Consider the following 24,349-nt stretch of genomic DNA (forward strand, 5'->3'; position numbering starts at 1 on the left):
CTTTTCCTCTTCTGGTAGCTGGTTATAATGGTGGAGCCTCTTCAGCTCATGTCACCTGCTCCTCTTCTTCTTCAGAGGACAATCCGAAACTCTCACCTTCCGGCCAGTTAGTGATGAATTCCAAAATCCCAGGGCGATTAGGATTTCCTATCCGGGTTCGCTGCGTGATCAGAGCGATCCACTTACTCCATGTGGCATCAGTGGTGTGATGGTTAGAAGGAGCTTCTCTTTTGAACATCCAGCCCAGTACTGGTAGTTGGGGTGCCAGGATGAGCTGTGCCTCAGTGCCAATCCCTTCTAAGGCGGCTCGAACTCCTTCATAAGCTGCCAGGATCTCTTTCTCAGTTGGGGTGTAGCTGGCCTCAGATCCTTTGTGTCCCCAACTCCAGAATCCCAGCGGTCGTCCTCGAGTCTCCTCAGGTACTTTCTGCCAGAGGCTCCAGGATGGGCCATTCTCCCCGGCTGCAGTGTAGAGGACATTCTTCACATCCTGTCCTGTCCTGACTGGCCCAAGGGCTACAGCATGGGTAATCTCGTGTTTAATCTGCTCAAAGGCTTGTTGTTGTTCAGGGCCCCACTGGAAATCATTTTTCTTCCGTGTCTCAAGGTAGAGAGGGCTTACAATCTGACTGTACTCAGGGATATGCATCCTCCAAAAGCCCACGGCGCCTAGGAAAGCCTGAGTTTCCTTCTTGCTGGTCGGTAGGGACACAGCTGCTATTTTGTTGATCACCTCTGATGGAATCTGACGACGCCCGTCTTGCCACTTCACTCCTAGGAACTGAATTTCCTGAGCAGGTCCCTTGACCTTACTTCGTTTAATGGCAAAACCAGCTCTTAGGAGAATCTGGATTATCTTCTTTCCTTTCTCAAAAACCTCCCCTGCTGTGTTCCCCCATACAATGATGTCATCGATGTACTGTAGATGTTCTGGAGCCTCACCCTTTTCCAGTGCAGTCTGGATCAGTCCATGGCAAATGGTGGGACTGTGTTTCCACCCCTGGGGCAGTCGATTCCAGGTGTACTGCACCCCCTTCCAGGTGAAAGCGAACTGTGGCCTGCACTCTGCTGCCAACGGAATGGAAAAAAAGGCATTGGCAATGTCGATGGTGGCACCACTTGGCTGCCTTGGACTCCAGCTCATACTTAAGCTCCGGCATGTCCGGCACAGCGGCACTCAGGGTGGGTGTGACCTCATTGAGACCACGGTAATCCACCTTCAGCCTCCACTCTCCACTGGACTTTCGTACTGGCCATATGGGGCTATTAAAGGGTGAGTGAGTCTTGCTGACCACCCCTTGGCTCTCCAGCTCACGAATCATCTTGTGTATGGGGGTCACAGAGTCTCGGTCAGTGCGGTATTGACGACGGTGCACTGTGGCTGTGGCCAGCGGTACCAATTGTTCTTCAACTTTCAGCAGTCCCACAGCAGAAGGGTCCTCTGAGAGGCCAGGCAAGGTGCTCAGCTGTCTGATTTCCTCTGTCTGCACAGCAGCTATGCCAAAGGCCCAACGCAGTCCCTTTGGGTCTTTGAAATATCCATTCCTCAGGTAGTCTATGCCAAGGATACACGGGGCTTCTGGACCAGTCACAATGGGGTGTCTATGCCATTCCTTCCCAGTCAAGCTGACTGCAGCTTCCTGTACAGTCAGCTGTTGGGATCCCCCTGTCACCCCAGAAATAGAGATGGATTCTGCCCCGACGTATCCTGATGGCATCAACCTGCATTGTGCACCAGTGTCCACTAAAGCTTTGTATTTCTGTGGGTCTGATGAGGCAGGCCACCGAATCCACACAGTCCAATAAACCCGATTGTCCCTCTCCTCTACCTGGCTAGAGGCAGGGCCCCCCTAGTTCTGGTCATGGTATTCACTGCGCTCTCCCTGTGAATATGACTGGGAGGTTCCTTCAAGAGGATCGGGCATAACATCATCATTCCTATACTGTCTGGAGCCTTGCCCACGAGAGACTGGAGCAGCCTTCAACCTTGAAGAATTCCCTGTGTTAGTTGTGCCTCTTTGCAATTCACGTACCCGAGCTGCTAAGGAAGAGGTGGGTTTCCCATCCCACTTCCTCATATCTTCTCCATGCTCATGGAGGTAAAACCACAGATTGCCGCGTGGAGTGTACCCTTTCTCCTTAGCTGGAAGACGCCTGCTTCTGATGGCAGAGACTCTCGTTTGTTCTGGAGAGATATGGAAGAGTCCTTCCTTAATCTTCTCTTCCAGTTCAGCCAGTTTTGTTTCCACAGCTGAGACGTGGGCTCGTAATGGAGCAGTGACAGTGTCTTCATAAATCCTGAGTTTGCTGACCAGTGCACCCACCTTGTCTTCTCCCTCTCTCCACTGCAATGTTGCAAGGTAGCGAGAATACATTTCTGGCCCAAGTCGTGCAAATTTTAACCACATCTGGGATGTGCACTGGACACCATCTGGACTTTTAGGGAATCTCTCATCCTCTGAAAAGATTATCTCCAGTACGGCTAATTCCCTTAAGCACCGGATACCTTGTTCCATCGTGTTCCACTGTCCTTGCTGTACGTGGAGGTCCTCCTTACAAAGATATCTCTCCCTCACGCTTGACAACAGTCGCCGCCAGAGGCTGAGAGTTTCCTGTCTCTTTCCAATGCCCTGATCAATGACAACATCTCGAGAAAGGGATCCCAGCTGCCTTGCCTCACTCTCATCTAGAATTGTATCATTGGCTGCAGCATCCCAGATTCGAAGTAGCCAGGTCAAGATGGACTCATTTGCCTGTCGTGTGAACTCTCTCCGGAGCTCACGCAGCTCTCCCAGGGATAGGGACCGGGTGATTATTTCTGGCTCCATTTCTTCTGCTTGAGATGAAGGTCCTGACTCTTCCTCGTCATGCGCTGTACGAACTGATTTGGTCTTTGATTTTCTTTTCTGGACAGGGGCAACTGCTATCGGTTTCTGTTGTCCTTCTGGCTCCTCCATGGTTTGTGTGGACATGGTGCTGGTTGATTTGTTTCCCTTTCTCTCTGGCTCAGCTGTGGTTTGTGTGGGCATGGTGCTGGTTGATGTGTCTCTTCTCTCTGACTCAGCCATGGTTTGGGTGGACATGGTGCTGGTTGATGTACCTCTCTTCCTCTCTGGCTCAGTCATGGTCTGGGTGGACATGCTGCTGGTTGATGTATCTCTCTTCCTCTCTGGCTCAGCCGTGGTTTGGGTGGACATGGTGCCTGTGGATTTGCTCCTTTTCTCCTCCTCCTGACGATGCTGTACCACACCAAGCAGTGTGCGGTAGGCAGTGGCCAGGGCCCAGCAGGTTGCTGTGAGCTGCACATCTCTGGGACTACCAGAGCATCTTCCTTTCACATAGCTTAGCATTTTGGCAGGGTCCTGCAGTTGTTCTGGGGTGAATTTCCAGATCATTTGAGGAGAGAAGGTCTCCAAATACTGGCCCATATCTTCCCACTTCCCGTGCCACTCAACATCATCCGCTCCCAGGGCAGGCCTCCAGCAAGTCTCCTTAGAGAGCCCAGTTCTGACCCTAAACATGGTGTATACAGTACAGAGGAGACAAAGCAACACTAACAGCACTAACAGTAGGATTATACTGTCCCTAACATCAAAAGGAAGCTCAATATTTTCACTGATTGTTGTAGCAGAGGTAAAAAGGTGGAAGTAACCATCTCCGCCTGTTTTCCCCACAGTCTGGGTGCTATTTTTAATGAGACCCCAGAGGTAACAACCCAAACCAGGACAGGCACACCAGACTGAATATACATTCACAATGAAATTCATTGCTTCTGATGTTATGACAACATAAACATAGTATATTAATAAAGCAATTTTGATCCTTCTCCCTGGTATTAAAGAGAGCATCAAAATAGGCACATGGTTCCCCATGTGTCGAAATATGAACAGGCCCAGATACACCATCCACATGAATACATCAAGCAACATGGTAGTCAGGGAGTTTCTGTATCCAAATACGCAAAATGAAATTGTAATTCTGACTTCTCTCTCGTGGCCCCACTTGGGCGCCAAAAAAATGTGCTGGTTTAAAGGTGAACCAGCAGGGGAAATGAACTCACCACGAGAGAGATTATAAGTCAGACCTAAAATTTAATAATAATATTACAATAGCAACACTGACACACAAGGGAAATTGCTTTCAACTCTCAAAACCCCAGCAGTATAACCCAGTGTTCTGGGGCACAAACCCAAGGGGGTTTGTTTGCCCTTGTGCTGAGACCCCTGTGGTTCCCCCAAGTCCAGAGCAAAAGGAAAAGAAAAACCTGTTGGTGCAGGTGAGGGCTGTGGTCTGGGCGAGAGCGGTGATCTCCTCCTGTCAAGGTCCTGCTGCTGCTCTGGATCCGACGAGAGGTTCCCGAGGTCTTTTTACCCACCCCTTATGTACCCTCAGGGAGCTCTCAGTCCCTCCCCCTGGGCGGGGACTCACACAATGGGTGATTAACTCTGGGAGCCAGGGGGTGTTGAGCTGTTGATGGCCCATTAGCAGCTCCGCCCCCCTCAGGCTGGGTGTGAAGGTGATAATGGCTCCCTGGGCAGCTGCTGCTAATGGCCCATTGACCTTGGGGAATGAATAGAGGGGGTAGAATACACAGCACAGATCCTGGGAGGTGTGCCCTGGGGAGCTGCTGCAAATGGTCCATTATTAACAGTTCATGAGAAATGACACAGGGGGTTTAGAATACACAGCTTTGGTCACACCCAGACAGTGATAAACTGGTCTCAGTTTGCTGAACTAGGACTGTTGTGTAGTTGCTAATAAAGTATTTGCCAGCAGTTGGATTAAGTCTCCTAATACAGACCACCGTACAGGCTCTCATTCCATCTGCTGGGTTTAGTGGCTCAGATCAATCCCAATACTTGGTAGCTCGAGCTGGTGCCTCAGCAGAGGGACCTGAACAAAGAAATCCCTGGGCAGGTCCACCCTTATGATCTAAACTGCCCATCCTGCACACAACAGTCTGCACCAATAGAAATATCAGCAGCTGAGGTCTTGTCACTCTGCAATGGATTTGCTGTTTTGTCACCAAGTGTTTGTCACAGGGTTATTGGTAAAACTGACCGAATTATTGAGGCCAACATTCAAAACTTAATTTTTAGTCATTTATTGCAGCAACAATAGACAAATAATTCACGGCAGCAACTATTAGACAAAGAAGCAAACAGGACATCCTAGGAAATGCCCTGGGCGACCAGCTTAGGAGCCCAGTGCTCCCAGCTGGCTCGCAAAGGATACAAGTTATAGGCTTGGTTTTTATAGACTATGATGGTTCCTCTTTTTAGCTTAGGTTTTTTCATTCTTGATAATGTCTTAGTCTCTATTTTTAATTAGTCCCTCCCAGCCTTGGCTTGTCATGGCTCTTGATCTTCATCTCATCAGGCTCGTGGTAGCTCGTGATGTTCACCTCTGCGTAGGTTTGGCTCTGTTGCTGGGGGGTTGCTTTCTTTTGATTGGACATAGAGTGGTCTTAGGGGGGTCTTCAGGCTCTTCTTCTCATGCACAGTTCACATGTATGATACGCCTGTACCAAGCATTGCACAATATGCTAAAAACAGTCCATTCTGCGGTTTAAGCCTTGCAAGTTCCTCAAAGGGGCGAGCAGAGTCACAATGACATAACAAACTTTGCTTTATTAAAAGTAATACAAAAACTTTATATGGAATCATTAACTCAATTTAACAAGGAAATTTTATATTGATCACTTCTCTATTACAACAGGGTCACCTTCATACCCCTGAGGTGGGTTTTGGTGAGATTTTCATCCTGTTGTGGTGTGGTTGTTACAGCTCCCAGTCCAGGATCTCTGGGCTGTCAATACCGGCTGTGAATTTTTTAGCAATATTTAAGATTCAGCTTTTCCATTCAGTTATTAATGTTTAGATTGTCACCTCCAGATTCCCTATGATCCCTCTTAGCCTTCCACAACACAGCCATCAAATTCTGAAAAACATCAATAATCTGTCTAACAATTCCAGCCACTTCTGTCAGCTTTCAAAGAACAGAAACTGTGGCCCACCTGCTGTGGTCCCAACACTGCTACACAGCAGGACACACACTGAGCAGCCAGAGAGCTGAGGGCAAACACAAGGGCACAGATGGAGAGTGGGGAAGTGGAAAGAGCAGCTCTGAAAAGACCCAGTGCTGGTGCTGCCTGGCAGTGCTGCTGGGCTGATACTCTGTTTCTGTCCCTCTCTGCACAGAGGCTCTGCCCGTCCAGATTCACAGGAGCTTTCAAGGAATGAGTTCTGGCAAACAAGAATGCAGGATCCTTTCTTTTGCTAAAATGCACAGAGAAGATGATTCCTCATTTCCACAGTCTGTGAGTAAAATTTAGGACATAAAAAATGAACTAGAAATGGCATAAATAGTGAAATTTCATTGTGCCCAAAGTTAAGACACACAGAAGAAAGGAATCACCCCACAAACAGTCTCCATGAAAAACTTCAGAAGTAAAGACTGAGCCTGTAATGAGTTACATTATATTCTCTGGAGAAGAAAACAGGCAGTTTATTGCTTCTGAAATCTAAGCATTCATCATTTTCCTCATGGCATCCTTGAGCTCCTGGTTCCTCAGGCTGTAGATGAGGGGGTTCAGGGCCGGAGGCACCACCGAGTACAGAACTGACAGTGCCAGATCCAGGGATGGGGAGGAGATGGAGGGAGGCTTCAAGTCAGCAAATGCTGCAGTGCTGAGAAACAGGGAGAGCACAGCCAGGTGAGGGAGGCACGTAGAGAAGGCTTTGTGCTGTCCCTGCTCAGAGGGGATCCTCAGCACAGCCCTGAAGATCTGCACATAGGAGAAAACTATGAAAACAAAAGAACAAAACACTACACAGGTACAAACAACAATAAGCCCAAGTTCCCTGAGGTAAGGATTTGAGCAGGAGAGCTTGAGGGTGTGGGGGATTTCACAGAAGAACTGGCCCAGGGCATTTCCCTGGCACAGGGGCAGGGAAAATGTATTGTCTGTGTGCAGCAGAGCATAGAGACAGGCACTGGCCCAGGCAGCTGCTGCCATGTGGGCACAAGCTCTGCTGCCCAGGAGGGTCCCGTAGTGCAGGGGTTTGCAGATGGCAACGTAGCGGTCGTAGCACATGATGGTGAGGAGGGAAAACTCGCTTGTGACAAAGAACATAAAGAAAAAGACCTGGGCAACACAACCGATGTAGGAGATGGTCCTGGTGTTCCAAAGGGAATTGTGCATGGCCTTGGGGACAGTGGTGCAGATGGAGCCCAGGTCTGTGAGGGACAGGTTGAGCAGGAAGAAGTGCATGGGGGTGTGCAGGTGGTGGTCAGAGGGTACGGCGCTGATGATGAGGCCGTTGCCCAGGAGGGCAGCCAGGGAGATGCCCAGGAAGAGCCACAAGAGCAGGAGCTGCAGCTGCCGCGTGTCTGCCAATGGCAGGAGGAGGAAGTGGCTGATGGAGCTGCTGTTGGACATTTACTTACTTTTGACAATGGGTCCCATTTGAAAAAAAAAATTAAAAATAAAGGCGTAAAATTTCAGACTACAAACTTCATTTTTCATAGATGTCACCCTGACTTAAATGCATTTCCTTTTTCTGGTTTGTGCTGGCTGAGGATGATGTGAGAAGCAGGAGCTCTGCCCATGTGCTATTAAGGAGTGAGTTCCTCGCTGTTGCAGTGGAAACATGGAGCTGGTTTGTGACAGCTCTGAACATCATGAGTTATGTCAAATATAAACCATTTGTAATGGAAAAGTTCATCAAACCATTAAAGGAAGGATCCCCAGAACTGCCTGAATACCCACTACCCCAGGGCTGCCTTGGGGGCACATTCCCCCACTCCCTGCACAGGGCTCTGCTGCCTGGAGCTGTCCTTGACAGCAGCTGCTTCCCTGTGCCCAGGGCTGTGCCCTGGCAGTGCTCCCAGAGCCCATCCCAGCCCTGGGTGCTCAGCTCTGCCCTGCAGAGCCCTCCCAGCACAGGACACTTCCCAGGGGCAGTTCTGGCTGTGCAGACTACTACAACAGATGGCAATGTCAGACCCAGCCTGAGGATATTGGAAAAGCAACACTGATGCTGCCTCTGAGGCACAGAAAGCTGATTTCTAATATTTTTTGTTTTTCTCTGATCTCAGAGTAAAATTTGTGAAATTTCTGTGCCTTCTCCTGGATTTAGAAATTAATTTCTCTATCCCATTGCCTACTCAGAAATCCAGAGCAGAATATAAAAGGAGCAGGACCCACTCCAATCATGTAGCCCAAGATGTTTTCTGCCGCTTTGATACACCATTTTTGATGGTTCTGTTGTGATTTCGAGGTGTAAGAAGCCCTGTGCCCTGCAGCACTCTGAGAGTGGTAGGAACCTGCCCTCACCTGCCATCGTTTGCTCCTTCCCCACAGCCCTTCCCTCCAGCCCTGTGAGCAGCTCCCCGGGCTGGCTGAGAGCTGACCCTGGCAGGCAGCAGAGTCCCTGCCCCAGCACAGCGCCCTGGGCTGCAGGACCCTGCTCTGCACCACAGCCCTGGGCCCCCCTGGCTGCACCCCCAGGCTCCACGATTATTCCAAAGTGCCCCCCAATGGCCCCCTCCTGACACATCCCATCAGCTGGGGCTGTGCCAGCTTTAGGAGATGCCTCCAGGAACTGCCCCTGCATGCCCTGCACCCACAGACTCACTCTGTCGAGAACTGCAAGGATTTCTCTTCCAAGAGCTCTCAGTCTTCCTGCCAATCCTGAGCCCTTAAAGCTCTGTGTGTGCCCTGACCATTTCCGTGAGCTGCCCTGGCAGTGCCCTGAGCCCTGCTGGGCTGTGCACAGGAGCTGCTCCTGGGCAGAGCTGTCTCTCTGCAGCACTGCCCGCTTGCCAGGAGCTCCCTCTGTGCCAGGAGCCCGGCCCAGCTCAGCAGCACAGCAACAGCCCAGGGCATTTAGTGACCCTCGGGGTGGGGGGTGTGGGGTGTGGGGTGTTGGTGCTGAGTCTCTGAGCCTCAGTCCCTGAGGAAAGTTGCAGGAACCTCTTGAGAAACCGAAGTCAGATTTAGACTGTAAAGTTTCTTGTATTGCTAATGGGTCTCACTGAGAGACTTGACTGAGAAAGCATCTCCAGGAGTTTTTTGGAGCACAAACTTGGAAAAAGTGATGACAGGTAAGAGAATCACAGAATTATCAGGGTTGACAGAGACCTTCAAGATTTTCTAGTCCAGCTAGGAACCCAGCACCACCATAATTACCCATATCCCATATGCTAGAGTGAGATGTCCATATCCAGATGCCAGGTGAACACTTCCAGATAGTCCTCCACCTCCCTGGGTAACCCACTGCAATACATAAACACTCTCTTGGGGTTTAAAGAAAGTTTTTTAATATCTGATCTGAACTGCATCCAATGAATTTATGGACATTTCCTCTCTTCCTCTCACTATATGCTTGATAGAATAGACCGACCCCCACCTCACTAAAACCTTCTTTTCAGTCTTTGTAGAGAGCAATGAGGCTCCTCCCTGAGCCTCCTCTTCTCCAGACTCAAAAGCACCAGTTCTGTCAGCCGTTCTGTTTCGCAGTGACAGGCCCAGAACTGGACACAGCACTCCTGGTGGGGCCTCACCAGTGCCCAGTGTAGAGGCACAATCACTTTCCTGACCATGTGGGCCACACTGTTCTCAATAAAGGCCAGGATGCCACTGGCCTTCTTGCCCAGCTGGGCACACTCTGGCTCATATCCAGCCACTGTCAAGCAGCACCTGCAAGTCCATTCCTGCTGAGCAGCTCTCAAGCCACTCTGCCCTCAGCCTGGAGCATTCCATGAGGTTGTTGTGACCCAAGGGCAGGATCTGGCACTTGGCCTTATTGATGCAGCCAGTCCAGATCCCTCTGCAGAGCCTTCCTGAGCTCCAGCAGATCCACAATCACCCCCACCTTGGTGCTGTCTATGATCTTACTGAGGGTGCACTGGATCCCGTTGGCCAAATCATCAAGAATGATGTTAAAAAGGACCAGCCCCAACACTGAGCCCTGGGGAACCCCACTAGTGACCAGCCCCACCTGCATTTAGTTCCATCCCCCACCACTCTCTGGGCCATCAGCCAGTTTTTCACCCAGCAAAGAGTTCCCTCATCCAAGTCATGAACAGCCAGTTTCTGCAGGAGATGCTGTGGGAGGTGGTGCCAAAGGCTTTACTGAATCGTAGAGAGACGCATCCACAGCCGTTCCCTCATCTCCTGAGTGGGTCATTCTGCCATGGAAGGAGATCAGGGTGGTCAGGCAGGACCTGCCTTTCCCAAACCCAGACTGTCTAGGCCTTGTCCTCTGGTTCTTCTGCAAATGCCATGTGATGACACTCAAGGTGATCTGCTCCATGGCCTTCCCTGGCATCAAGGACAGGCTGACTGCCTTGGAGTTGCCCAGATCCTCCTTCACACACTTCCTGTGGTTGGGCATCACATTTGCTGATTTTGAGTCAGCTGAGACTTCTGCAGTTGATCAGGACTGCTGGGCAATGAGTGGAAGACACTTGGCCAGTTCTTTCTCCAGCTCCCTCAGTACTCTGGGGTGCATCCCCTCTGGGCACAGGGAGTTGTACTGGTCTCATTAGGACAGGTCACTGCCCATTTCTGCCTGGATTATGGGGGCTTCACTCAGCTCCCCATCACCAACTTCCAGCCCTGGGATCTGGGTATCCTGAGGATAACTGGGTTTGGTGTTAAAGACTGAGGAAAGAAGTCACTAACACCTTCAGCCTCTCCCTCCTCCCCTGACACTGTGCTGCCTCTGCATCCAGAAAAGGATAGAGACTCTCCTGAGCCCTCCTTTTGCTGTCCAGGGATTTAGAGGCACGTTTTTTGTTGGTTTTAAGTGCAGTGAACAAATTCAGTTCCTGCTTGTCTTTGGCCTTTCAAGTTTTTCCCCTCCATAACTTCACCATATCCTCGTAGTCCCTTCAACTTTCCTGGCCCTTCTTTCAGAGGTGGTCCACTCTCTTTTATCCTTTGAGTTACAGCCTAAGTTCTCTGTTTAACCAGGTAGGTCTTTTCTACACCTGCTTTTCTGAGGGCCATTTGGCACAGCCTGTTCATGGAGCTTTGAGATTTCCTTCTTTAAGCACCTCCAGCCTGCCAGAACTGTTTTTTCCTTTAGTCAGCATAGGTCCCCATGTAGGCCTCAGTTTTTAGCAGGCCTCAAAGGTTGTGACACAGATTAGAGGGGACAGGTATCATCTGACTTAAGCAGCCATAGAGGTATTTCATATCATCTGACATCATCAGGAAGTGTCGGGGAGTATAACAAGCAAGGTGGGAGGAGTCTCGGCTCTCTTTGGTCCCTGCTTCTGACCAGGACGGTTCCCGCTCCCTGACTGCTGATATCAGGCCCTCCTGCCGGTTGGCACGTCTGTTTAGCCGGGGACGTGAGCATATTCCTGTTAATTCCTCTTTCCCTCTTGCTGGGAGGTTTCCTTTGGGGAGGGGGTTTGGTTGGTTCGGAGTTTCACCTGTTAGCTGGGGCGACCTCGGTGAGCCTGTTGTTGTTTCCTGTCACCATGTGCTATTTCATATTCTGTGTTAAGCTCTCCTCTTCTCTGTATAAATATAAAAACCTCACTGTGTTTAAAGCCTTGTTTCTGCTGTTTTCCCTCACTCTCCTGCTCTGGGAGTGGACTTTTTGACTGGGTACCAGGCAGTTGGCATTTTGCCAGCCCAAACTATAACAGGGACTGACTCCCAAGGAACTCCTTCAAACATTCTCCCAGACAGGCCAAAGTCTGCCCTCCAGCAGTCCAAGGCGTCAGTTCTGCTGTCCCCTCCTTCCTTCACCCACAATGGAAAACACCACTATTTCATGGTGTCTGTACCCAGACAGCCCCAACCACCACATCACCCACCAGTCTCAGAATCATAGAATTTTGGGGGTGTGAAGGGCCCTGAAAGAGTATTTAATTCCAGCCCCCTGCCATGGACAGGGACACCTTCCACTGGACTGGGCTTCGCATCCAACCTGGCCTTGAAGAACTTCCAGAGATGGGGCAGCCAGAACTTCTCTGCACAACCTGTACCAGGGCCTCACCACCCTAACCATGAGGAATTTCTTCCTAATATCTCATTTAACCCTCCCCTCTATCAATGTGAAGCCATTTCTCCTTGTCCTGTCACTCCAGGCCCATGTAAATAGTCTCTCTCCATCTTTCTTGTTGGGTCCCTTCAGGTCCGGAAGGACACAATTAGGTCACCCCAGAGCCTTCTCTTCTCCATGTTGAACAATCCCAGTTCTCTCAGCCTTTCCTCATGGCAGAGCTGCTCCATCCCTCTGATCATCTTGGTGCCTCCTCTGGACTCTCTCCAACAGCTCCATGTCCTTGCTGTGCTGGGACCCAGAGCTGGAGGGAGCTCTGCAGGTGGGGCAACATCCACCCATGTGTGTTCCTGCAAGTGCAGTGTGGAACCTCATGGAACCAAAGGGACATTGTGACACCACAGAACCTCATGGAACCAAAGGGACATTGTGACACCACAGAACCTCATGGAACCAAAGGGACATTGTGACACCACAGAACTTCATGGAACCAAAGGGACATTGTGACACCACAGAACCTCATGGAACCAAAGGGACATTGTGACACCACAGAACCTCATGGAACCAATGGGACATTGTGACACTTCAGATTCTCATCGAACCAAAGGAAATCTGGACCATTTCTGAACGTCAAGGAGTCAATGGGCCACTGTGACACTTAAGGCCTCACCAAACCAAATGGACACAGGGACACTGTGGAACCTCTTGGAGATACGGGGCCACCATGACACTGCAGGGCCTCAGGGAACACAGGGAACACTGAGACTTTTCAGAATCTCATTGAACCAAGGGGCCTTTGTCTTTTGTGGGGCCTCCTGGAACCAGATCAACCCCAGGACATTTTGGAACCTCATGGCATCAAGGTGCCACTGTGGCTCTGCAGAGCCTTATGGACAGTGACGGGATGTTGTACCCTGATCAGGCCCAGAATCTGCTCAGAGAATGCAAACAGTGCAGGCTCTGTGTGCTGAGTTACTGCTGGCACCAAGGTGCTGGTTTGGTGTTGAATTCTGCTAAAACCAGCCTGGTTCACCAAACTGCAAATACACATCCTGCTTTTTGAAACAGGATCTGACAGATAAGCTGCTCATTGGCCTGGAAATACAGGACCTGCAATCCCTCACTGTGTAACTTTAAATCCCAGCCCAACTCTCATATGGCACATCCTTCCACAGACTGCCTTGAAGTGTGTGGAGCTTCTCCCATGAAGAAGGAGGGTTCTTCCTGGTCACTGCCCAGGGGTTAAGGGAAGAAGAGAGATGCCCCTTCTTTAATTGAGTGGTGAGAAATGTCAATTTCTGTTTAATGATTGTTTCTTTTTGCTGGCTTTGTTACAACTGCTTTAAAATAATTGCTTTGATACAGAGCCCTGCAATGTTTTATGCTATAAAATACTCTACTGGTAGGGTTTTAGTTTTCCACAGTGTAGTAAATATTGAAGTAAATGATTAAGAATTTTCATCTGTTCACTTGTCTGTTGTTTTGTCTATTCATTTCTCATAATAAATAGTTATTTTGATAAAGGTGTATCTGATTTGCCATCATTAAAACCTGCAGGAGAATGTGATTTGATCAGACTTCTTTAATTCCTTAAATTTCAACCACAGAGTAAACCTGAGGCTAAGATTGGATCCTGTCACACTCAGGCTGCTTTCTCAGAAGGAGTGTGCAAAGCAAGGGGGCCTTTTCTGCACCTCTCAGCTCAATGAGACAGCTTCTCTAATAAACTCTGTCTGATACTTCTATTTCCCCCATGACACCACGAGATTCCACAGTGTCCCAAGACTCCTTTCATTCCATGAGCTTCCACAATGTCCCAGAATTCCTTTGGTTCTATGACATCCTGCAGTGTCCCAATGACCCTTGGATTCCATGAGGTTGCACACAGTGACAATGATCCCTTTGGATCAATAAGACTCTGCAGTGTCACACTGGGCCGTTCATCCCATGAGGTTCCACAGTGTCACACTGGTCCTTTATGCTCCACAAGGCCCTGTCCTGTGACAATAGCCCCTTAAATCCATGAGATTTCACAGTGACCCTGTGACTCCAAGAGGTTCTGCAGTGTCACAATGGTGGTTTCAGCGATAGTGGAGCTTTTATTTTAATAATACAAAATAGAAAGAGAAAGAAATAATGTCACCAAGGGCATCCAAGAAGGTCCAGACTGGACAGATGGAGAAAGGAATTTCACTCCCAAAACAAGTCCACTGACACAAAACATCACCAAGGACTCTAGATCAGTTGAAAGCTTTGTATTCCAAGGAAGAGCCAGGGAGGAGGGAGAGATGTCAGTGCAGGAAGGTGCCAGCCAGGTGGGGCAGTCAGGGGGATGACAACAGCCTGCAGGGAAAGGGGCAGGGCATGGACACTGTAGGACAGTCTGGGCTGGAGAGGAGAAAGGGGTGTGCAGAAACTGAGAGGCCCTGCCAGAGCCAACTTGTGCAGGTCTTTGGCCATGGCTGCTGTGTGTGCCACTGATGGCATGAGGAGACAAGTGAGCCTTGCAGCCCTGGGGCCTCATTGCCTCCTTGTCCCTGCTCAGCAGCCTGGGAGGTGCCACCCCATCCTCCTGCCCTTGTCATTTCCCATCCCCACATCCCAGTGCCCCAGGAAGAGCCCTGAGGAATGAGAGGGAGGGACAGGATCTCCCTTTCCAGGGACTGGGTGGCATGGCTGTGACATTTCCTTAACGTGGTCAAGGCTTAGACCTCTGGATTAGTGAAACACATCCAGGTTTATTCAGCATCAGAGCCAACTTTACTTTGCCTGTCCCCAGCTGTCAGCACTACCTCCAGTTTTCTGCTCTAACTGGAGCCTGGGGACATTTTCTCCTTTGTGTCCCTCAGTGAGACCCATCCAAACTACAAGAAACTTTGGAGTTGCAACACGACTTTGAATTCCTGTGAGGTTTCCTCAAGTTCCACTCAGGGCCTGATGTTCAGGGAGTCAGGACCAAACTCCCCCCAGGGTTTGTTGTTTTGATGCTGAGCTGGGCCGGGCTCCTGGCACACAGGGAGCTCCTGGCAAGCGGGCAGTGCTGCAGAGAGACAGCTCTGCCCAGGAGCAGCTCCTGTGCACAGCCCAGCAGGGCTCAGGGCACTGCCTGCAGACACCCAGGGCACAGGAGAGCAGTGAGAGAGAAGTTAAGCAGAGTTTGGAAGAAGACAGAGGAGAGCTTGCTTATATCTCACTAGAGGAGAAATTATCACTCTGAAACAGTCAAACTTTAAGGAGGATAAACTTCAGTTCCTGGAGGGATCTCCTAAACTGGCACATCCCACAGGTTTTAGGACCTTTCTGGAGGACTCTCCCAGTTCCTCCAGTGCAGAGGAGGTGGCCACACAGCAGAGCTGGGTTTGCCTCCTGCACCATCTGAGGGACAGAGCAAGGCAATCCCTGTTCCCATTGTGTGCTGCAGGTCTGTGAAGGTGGGTGTGCAGCCAGGGGGGCCCAGGGCTGTGGTGCAGAGCAGGGTCCTGCAGCCCAGGGTGCTGTGCTGGGGCAGGGACTCTGCTGCCTGCCAGGGGCAGCTCTCAGCCAGCCCGGGGAGCTGCTCACAGGTCTGGGGAGAAGCTGTGGGAGGAAGGAGCAGCCCTGAGCAGGGCAGGGTCCTGCTGCTGAGAGGGTGCTGTGTGGCTCAGGGCTGCTCACAGCTCCAGATCTGCCTGGGGACTGCTCTGGATGACACTTCCTGAGAAGATGGTAAGTCAGGGATTATTGTAACAAGGTGCTTTCCTGAGTGTGTTTTCAATTTTCTCCTTGGAGCAGAGTGAGATTGTTGGGGGATGAGAGAAGCAGAATAGGAGGTGTAATCACAGAATCACAGAATCTTCTGACTTGGAAGGGGCACACAAGGACCATCCACACATTGTCTGAACATGTACTGAGACTGCTGATGTGTAACTTTGAGTCAGTCTGTCTTCTGGGATCCTCCTGAAGTGCCTCAGCTATGGACAGCACCAGGATCACCTTTCCTGGGCCCATCAGGGTTGTTGTGACCTGCCCTTTCCCACCTGCAAAGAGAACATGCCCCAGGCAGTGCCCTGCAGACAGGCAGGTTTCTGTAGGGTTGGGGTGAGTGCACAGAGGGTGGGATGGGACTGGGAGTGCTGAGAGGGAAAAGGCACCTGCCAGGAGGAAAATGTCCAGGCAGCAGGGATATGATCAGGGAATGAAGGGGAGCTAAAAGGAGAAATGCTGTGGGAAGGAGGGCACTGTTGGTGTCTGTGAGGTGGCACAGCTGGGTCAGGGTAACACTGTCCTCAGTGCCTGCTGTCTCTGCCCTGGTGTCTCAGACAGAGAACCATAACCTGAGTCAGGCACTGCCCTTTTTATTCCTGCCTTCCAGTTGTGTCCTTGGAATGGAATGTTCAACCTTTCCTCTACACTCTTGGCTGTAGCAAATCAGTGTGTGTGACAGGGGAATGAGCTGACTCTCCCTTAATGAGCCACCATCCCCAGGGAGTCAGGGGTCTCCTTGTCCTGTCCTTCCAAGCCCTGAGCTGCCCACCTGCATGTGAATCTCTCCTATAGCACACTGGTGTTACCTGAATGCCCCATGGAGAAGCACAGAGATGTTACAACTGAGGAAATGCTGTTGGGTTTGTCAAATGAACTCTGTGTGTCTTTTACAGAAGTCAGTCTTCATCAGAGACCTTCAGAAGGACTGAGACATTTAGTGATCCCTCTGCTCTCAGCAGGGTCTGGTTTCTTCTCAGGGTACATGGAAGGGTGATTGTCCTCTGATCCCCAAAGGTCCAAACACAGGGGCATTTGGAGTGAGCCTGTCCAGCCACTCACCTTGCCCCGAGCCACAGGAATCCCTTTTCCTCACACAGCTCTCAGTGGCTCAGTCCGAGTGCAGCAGAAAGGCTGGGAATTTCTGACCTCAGAGAACCAGGCATGGAATGTGGGTAGGAAAAACAGTCTGCTCATGGCACACCCAGCCAGTGCAAGAGGAGCTCAAATCAGAAACCTGGATGAAGGCTTTTCCCAGAGAAGGAACAAGGGTAGATGAGGCAAAGTGAGACAGTCTATGGGAAATGGCATCAGTGTAGGTCAAAGCAGCCTGTCCTGACTTGTCCCTGTCTTTTTCTACATCAACAGGTCCCCATACCCAGAGGCAGCAAATGTCCAACAGCAGCTCCATCAGCCACTTCCTCCTCCTGTCATTGGCAGACACGCGGCAGCTGCAGCTCCTGCTCTTGTGGCTCTTCCTGGGCATCTCCCTGGCTGCCCTCCTGGGCAACGGCCTCATCATCAGCGCCGTAGCCTCTGACCACCACCTGCACACCCCCATGCACTTCTTCCTGCTCAACCTGTCCCTCACAGACCTGGGCTCCATCTGTACCACTGTCCCCAAAGCCATGCACAACTCCCTCTGGGACACCAGGGACATCTCCTACATGGGATGTGCTGCTCAAATCTTTCTGCTTCTCTTCTTCTTTGGAACACAGTTTTCTCTCCTCACCATCATGTGCTACGACCGCTACGTTGCCATCTGCAAACCCCTGCACTACGGGACCCTCCTGGGCAGCAGAGCTTGTGCCCACATGGCAGCAGCTGCCTGGGCCAGTGGCTTTCTCAATGCTCTGCTGCACACAGCCAATACATTTTCCCTGCCCCTGTGCCATGGCAATGCATTGGGCCAGTTCTTCTGTGAAGTGCCCCAGATCCTCAAGCTCTCCTGCTCACAATCCAATCTCAGGGAACTTGGTCTCATTGTGGTTAGTGCTTTTCTATTATCGGGATGTTTCATTTTCATAGTTTTCTCCTATGTGCAGATCTTCAGGGCTGTGCTGAGGATGCCCTCTGAGCAGGGACAACACAAAGCCTTCTCCACTTGCCTCCCTCACCTGGCTGTGGTCTCCCTGTTTCTCACCACTGTCTTCTTTGCCTATTTGAAGCCTTCTTCTATCTCTTCCCCATCCCTGGACCTGGTGGTGTCAGTTCTGTACTCGATGGTGCCTCCAACACTGAACCCTCTCATCTACAGCCTGAGGAACCAGGAGCTCAAGGATGCTGTGAGGAAAATGATTGTTGTGAAATTGCTTGCAAAAAGTTAATTTCTGAGCAATCCAAACTGCTTCAGCTCCATGAGAATCATGCTGATACTTCAGCCTGCAAGGACACACACCTGCTGTTTGTCCGGTAGGCGACGGTCACTCCTTGCAAGTGTTTTCATGAGAACGTCTCAACTGCCTTCCTGATCTCTGGACATGGACCTCAAAACATCGGGATGAGGTAATACAAACACTGGACTTGTGAGAGATGGGCTTTTAACCAATTAGAAGTTCTAGGGTGTTGGGGTGAGACCTTTTCAGCCAATAAGATGCACCTCTAACCCCATATAAACCGTGTGCTGTGTGAAATAAAATGTCTTTACTTTGAATCTCAGAGATTCGTGCTGTGAAGTCTTTTCTCTCTGTGAAAGTTTGTTTACTTTAAAGGATGACTGGATGCTTTTCAGCTGCCAAAACCTCCCTGCTTTGCTCTGTCAATGGCTTATAGTGTATGCCATGAGAGACCAAGTCTGTCCTCATTTATAACTGTTTGTTCCTCTTCTGATGTTACTGTTTTCAATGAAATGTCATTATTAAATTCATTTTTCTACTTAGACACCCGTCTTCTGTCACCAAGCCCAAGGACTGCCCTGGGCATCCTACCAGAGGGGCCATTCCCCACCCTGGTTGCCCTTGCCCTGGGCTGGGGCTGCACAGGGGGCTGTGGCACCATCTGATGGGCAGTGGGACACAAAGGGGCCATGGAGTCACTGCCAGGAGGTGACAGCAAGGCCAGGCATAAACAAGGAATTTCTGTCTCCAGTAAAGCTGCACCCTGGCCTTTGGGAGTCCTGTCACCCACAGTCATCATTTCCTTCTTGTCCCAGACACCTTTTATGGCCCTGACATACTGCACCACTTCTGCATTCTTGCTCCAGTGCTGGAACTCTCCTGCAGTGACACCATGTCACTGCTGCTCTTTGTGTTCCAAGCCTGATTTTCTGATCCAGCCTTCCCCTTCCTGATCACACTGGCAACCTGTGTGTGCTTCAGAGCTGCCATCCTGGGGCAGCTCCTGCCCAGCACAGGCAGCCACAAGGTCTCTTCACCTGCCTCTCTCACCTCACCAGTGCCACTGTTTTCTGCAGCATCCTCAGCCTTGCCCAGCACAGCCCTCCTGAGAGAGTCTGACACAGCCCTTGTTCTACATCATCCTCAGCACCTGCTCACCCCCCTCACCTACAGCCTGATGGCCAGAAACATTCCGGGCAGGGAGGCACCAGGGAAAGTGCTCTGGGCAGCCATGGAGTGCACAAAGGGTGGTGTTCCTGTAGGAAGAAATCCCTGCTGCCTCCCTTCTGAATGGCCCCAAGGAGCTGGACAGGCCTGTGTTGTGTTGTGGGCACTAAACTGGAACTGTGGGATATGGAAAAGGCCTTTGGTTTCAGGGATATTGAGGGTGGGCAGTGTCATTGTGAGTCCTCTCTCACACACCTTGGGAAGGCCAGAGCCATCATAGAGATTCCTGGGGACTTGGGAAAAGCAGAGATGGAACCAGTTTGCAAACAGGGCAGGGAGGAGGACTGAGAGAGTTCCAGACTGGTCAGGCTCAGCAGAGAAGGGGATATGGCAAGTCCTCTGCAGCCATCTCCAGGTTTTGGACGGACAAGGGAGGGATTGCAGAACCCATGTGGGATGGAAAAAAGGGGGTGTTGTGTGCCAAGACTTTAGCAAGAGCTTTGACATGGTCTTCTATGGTGTCCTTATGGCCAGATTGGTGAGAGCTGGAGTGAAGAAGTGGAACCTGTGGTGGGTGGGAATTTGGCTGAACAAAGAGTGTCAAATAAAATCAACAGAAAAAAGTCCAGTTGGCAGAAACATCCTGGTGAGATCTCCCAGTGATCAGCCCTTGAATACCACTGTAGAACATCTTTATTATCTCTCTATACAATGGGACCAAATGATTTTCAAGTCCTTTATGGTTGATGCCACCTTTCAGGGAGGCCTTGAGCAACCTGTCTGGGCTTAAAGACAAATATTGTGGTGGAAAATCCTGCAAAATTAATTCACTCCCCTTTTATTCCCCAGCAGTACAGAGAGACACAATAAGAGGAGGTATTAAGTGAAAAAAGTAGCAGTTTAGTGAGAAGAAATACAGCAGCAAAGACAACAATATCAAGAGTTCAAAGCAACAAGAGAGAGAGAAATCACTTTGTCTCTCTGCCCTCAACTCCCTTTTATGTATAGATGGTTATCAACATGTGCTTCCCATTCCCCTTTTCCCCTGGGGGAACCAGATTAAAAAATAAAACCATGGGAGAGAGGGGGCAAAGCAAAATCTGGAAAGTATCTCATCCAAGACAAGTTCTGCTGCCAAAGCAAACGCTGACTCCAGAGGGGCCCAAGGAGCAGCCACGACTCCGGTCCATGTGGCAGTGGGGGGGAGGCAGCGGGTCTGCTGATCCCTTGGAGTTCTAGGATCACACTGGCCCCTTGGCTCCTGAGGTTCTGAAATGCCTCAGGGTTCCTTTGGTTCCACGAGGACTCACATGTCACAATGGCCCCTTGATTCCATGGGATATCTCACTGTCCCCATACTCCTTTGGTTCAATGAGCCCCTGCAGTGTCACAATGGACCGTTGATGTCATGAGGTTCCACTGTGTCCCAGGGTTCATTTTGTTCCATTAGACTGTGCAGGGGCACAGTGGCCCCTTGAGTCCATCAAGTTCCTCACTGTCAAAATGGCCCCTTGATTCCATGAGGTTACTCCATGTCACAGGGCCCCTTGGGTTCCCTGAGGCCCTGAATGTCCAATGGCCTCTTGGTCCCATGCTTTTCCACAGTGTTCCTGGGTTCCTTTGGTTCCATGAAGTCCTGCACTGTCACAGTGGCCCCTTGTTTCCATGAGGCTCCACAGTGTCCCTATGCCATCTTGAGTTATGAGGTTGAAGAGTGTCCCCAGGTTCCTCTGGCTCCATCAGGTCCTGTGGTGTCACAACTGCCCCTTGATCTGAAAAGGCTCCTCAGTGTCCCAGGGTCACTTTATTTCCATGACACTCAGCAGTGTCAAAATGACCCCTTGATTCCATGAGGTTGTGAAACATTTCAGGGTTATTTTTGTCCATGAGGCCCCGCATGTCACAATGGCCCCTTGATTCCATGAGCTCCTGCAGTGTCCCAGGGTCCCTTTGGCTTCATAAGGCCCTGCAAGTGTGACAATGGCCCCTTGACTCCATGAGGTTGCAGTGTCATCACGAAGCTGAGACCATCCTGTTGGAAGTTCTGGGGAGTTTGGGAGGAACTGGGACAGTTGGGGAAGGAAAGGGGAGCTTGGACAAAAGAGAGGAAATATTTGATGATTTCCAAACAGGTTCAGGTCATGCTGAGAGTGCTGAAACACTGACTGTGCAAACACCTCTGATAGACCTTTACACAATTTCCAACCTCAAGCCTCAACCTAAAAGTGCTGCCTCTCCCAGTAAAAGGAATCCACTGCTCAATGCCAACCTCAATCTGACCTCGAAGGAAAAGCCTAAACACAGAACTCCAGACTCTTATTTAGACTCTAATGCCCCAATCCCAAACCTGCATTCTTAGTATGAAACCCAAGCTTTAATCCTAAACAGGACCAAAAAGCTCCTCCCCTAAACATGACTCCAACCCTGTCAGCACAACACCAAACCTCCCTAAACTTCTACCTAATCCTGACACGAACCTCTAAACACCAACCCCTGACAATTAACGACCCCCACACAGCCCTTGGGAGCTGGGCAGGGACCTTGAGGGTCCAGAGCAGGCACAAGGTGTTGGGAGAGGAATGTGAGGTGACCTGGACCTGATCAGCTTGTGGGACACAAGGAGCAGATGGGTGGCAATGCTGTGAGGAGTCAGCTGAGCCTCAGCATCTCAGGGGGCCTGTGGCTGGGAAGGGGCTGCCAGGTGACATCTGTCACCTCCCTGCCAGGCAGCAGCAGCCTTGGGCACCCAGAGGCAGCTGAGCCCCCTGTGCACACACACTGAGAGCTGCCCCAGCTGAGAGTCCCTCTCAGGGGCCCTGAGGAGCTCTGGGCTCTGGCAATACAAACCTCATGGAGTTTTGGAAGGGAAAGAGGCCAGTCCTGCCCTGGGGGCACAATGACCCAGAGATGAGGGCAGGGACATGAACAGCTCTGGAGTGACCCTGAGGAGAAGGGCCTGGGCTCTGTGAGGGATGTCCTGAGGCACAGGGGCTCGGGATGAAAGTTAATAAGGACAACAGGATGTGGGGCTGACTTGGGGGCAGTGTGGCCACCCAGACAGGGAAGTTGTCACCCCTCTGGACTCAGCCCTGGGGTAACACTTCTGGACTGGTCTGTCTGTCTATGAGGCTCATCCTTGGGGAGAAATGAAGAAGAACTGGAGTTGGGCCAGAGGAGATCAGGCAGGATGGAGATGTTCTTGGTGGTGGAATGAGAAAGAAAGCCACATAGTCAGATTTGGAATGTTCAGAGTGGAGGTGAGGAAATAGAAATATCCCTCAAAGGGGAGCCTTGTGGTGTAAGAGGTCACGCAGAGAGAGTCTGGACCATGCCATGGCTTTGTGTTCCAGGGAACAGCCAGTGATGGGTGCACAGACATCAGTGAGAGCACAGAAATGCTGCTGGGAGGGCTGGGAGGCAAAGCAGGATGGGTGTGTGCAGCCTGCAAGGCCAGAGGAGCAGCAGGGACAGGGCAGGACAGGCTGCAGGAGAGATGGCCAAGGGCTCTGGCAGGGCTGGAAGGCACAAAGGCACCCAGGGCTTTGTCCCCAGCACTCTGACAGGTACCTCTGCCACTGAGGCCACCACAAGGAACTTTCCTTTGAGGGTCTGCACCTTGTTTCTCCCTAACCCCTCCCTTTGGAGACTGGGAGGGGTTTCAGAAATTTTGACATTTGTCATTTCACACCCTCACCCCTCCTGCCCCACAAACAGCCCTGAGCCACCAGTGAGGGACAGGACCTGTTGGCCCAGGGCCTGAGACTCAGGCCTTGGCCTTTGTGCTTCCTCAAAGAAACCCAGGGTTTTCTCAGCTTTCCAGGTGCCTGCACAGAGCCTTTGTCTCCCTGCAATCAGGGCCTCCAAGGATCTGCTCTAACGAGTCCCTGGGGAGGCTTTGTCAGTGCCTGCCCTCAGTGGGGCCCATTGATGCTTCAGGAGACTTGGAGTTTGGCTTCTGACTTCTTGAGAACTTCTTCATTGTTTTATCAGTTCCTGAGGACCATGAACTCATCTCCAAATACACAGTAGGGCTCATTAAAGCACAGAAAAATCAATTTCCTTCTCTTCCTTTAATTGACTTCAAGTCTTCAAGACTTGTATTATTTGGAGTTTAGTTAAGGAGGAAAATTTCAATATGGACCTGACAAAAATATTTATTTTTTAATGAATGGGAATGATTTACACAGACACTTCAAATGCAAGAGGGCCAGGGTGAAAAGGAATCAGATACAAAATAGGGCAAAAGAGATTAGCAGCCCTTAACCATTGACCAATTTGACAGTTACCATCTGCTTCAATAGCATTGATTAGCAATTTTAACAGTGACTCAACTGCAGAGTCACAATAACAACATTCACACCACACTCAATTCACACACACTCACAGGCAGAGATGAGTGGACACATCAATATCTGTGTGTGTAAAGGTACCCATCCAAAATTCTCCTTGTTGTCAGTGAAACACTCCCGTCCAATCCCTTTGTGTTTCCCAAGAGACAAGGGTGGCACCTGGAGGAGTGTGTTTCTTGAGAGGGGATAAGAATTGCCCTGGGCATCAGCAATGCTCTAATCCCAAATATTCTGGGGTTCCAGGAACTTAATCAAACATTTTCTGCAGCATCTCTTTACTGGGTAAAAATCTGGCTGGATGATCAAGCCAAGGGAGTGGGGGGGAATCAAGTTACATCGAGGGGTGTTCCCAGGGCTCAGTGTTGGGGTCAGCTTAGTTCAATTATTGTTATAAACGACCTTGACAAGGGCATTGAGTGCACCCTTAGTCAGTTTGCAGATCACACCAGGCTGAGGGGGATTGCTGACCTGCTGGAGGGCAGGAAGGCTCTGCAGAGGGCTCTGGACAGGCTGGATCGATGGGCCCAGGCCACCTGGATGTGGTTGAACAAGACCAAGTGCCAGGTCCTGCACTGGGGTCACAAGTACCCCCAGTCCGTGGCAATGCTCTGCAACTGATCCCCACAGCCTGTCCTGTGTCCTCAGTCTCTTCATTTCCAAGAACTTGGTGAGAAAAGGGAGCTCTGTGCTCTGAGCATGGAGGGAGATCCAAGTGCCACTGAAGTAGGAA

At 50.6% G+C, this 24,349-nt stretch overlaps 3 protein-coding genes across 3 annotated transcripts in view; 1 reads left to right on the forward strand and 2 right to left on the reverse strand.

The window, feature by feature from the left end:
• The window catches only part of LOC139684016 (zinc finger protein 850-like), a 124,959-nt gene that overhangs the window by 62,300 nt on the left and 38,310 nt on the right, over positions 1-24,349 (reverse strand).
• Positions 6,524-7,441, reverse strand: LOC139684036 (olfactory receptor 14J1-like). Its single transcript, XM_071579646.1, has one exon. It carries the CDS (start codon positions 7,439-7,441, stop codon positions 6,524-6,526), a length of 918 nt encoding a protein of 305 aa, XP_071435747.1.
• On the forward strand, positions 17,159-18,094 carry LOC139684049 (olfactory receptor 14A16-like). Its single transcript, XM_071579653.1, has one exon. The coding sequence runs from the start codon at positions 17,159-17,161 to the stop codon at positions 18,092-18,094; it is 936 nt and encodes a 311-aa protein (XP_071435754.1).

This window comes from Pithys albifrons, chromosome 31 (genome assembly GCF_047495875.1).
Source record: "Pithys albifrons albifrons isolate INPA30051 chromosome 31, PitAlb_v1, whole genome shotgun sequence".
NCBI lineage: Eukaryota > Metazoa > Chordata > Aves > Passeriformes > Thamnophilidae > Pithys > Pithys albifrons.

Excerpts from the sequence above, each read along its gene's own strand:
- LOC139684036 (XM_071579646.1), bottom strand. The coding sequence starts at position 7,441 with ATGTCCAACAGCAGCTCCATCAGCCACTTCCTCCTCCTGCCATTGGCA.
- LOC139684049 (XM_071579653.1), top strand. The coding sequence starts at position 17,159 with ATGTCCAACAGCAGCTCCATCAGCCACTTCCTCCTCCTGTCATTGGCA.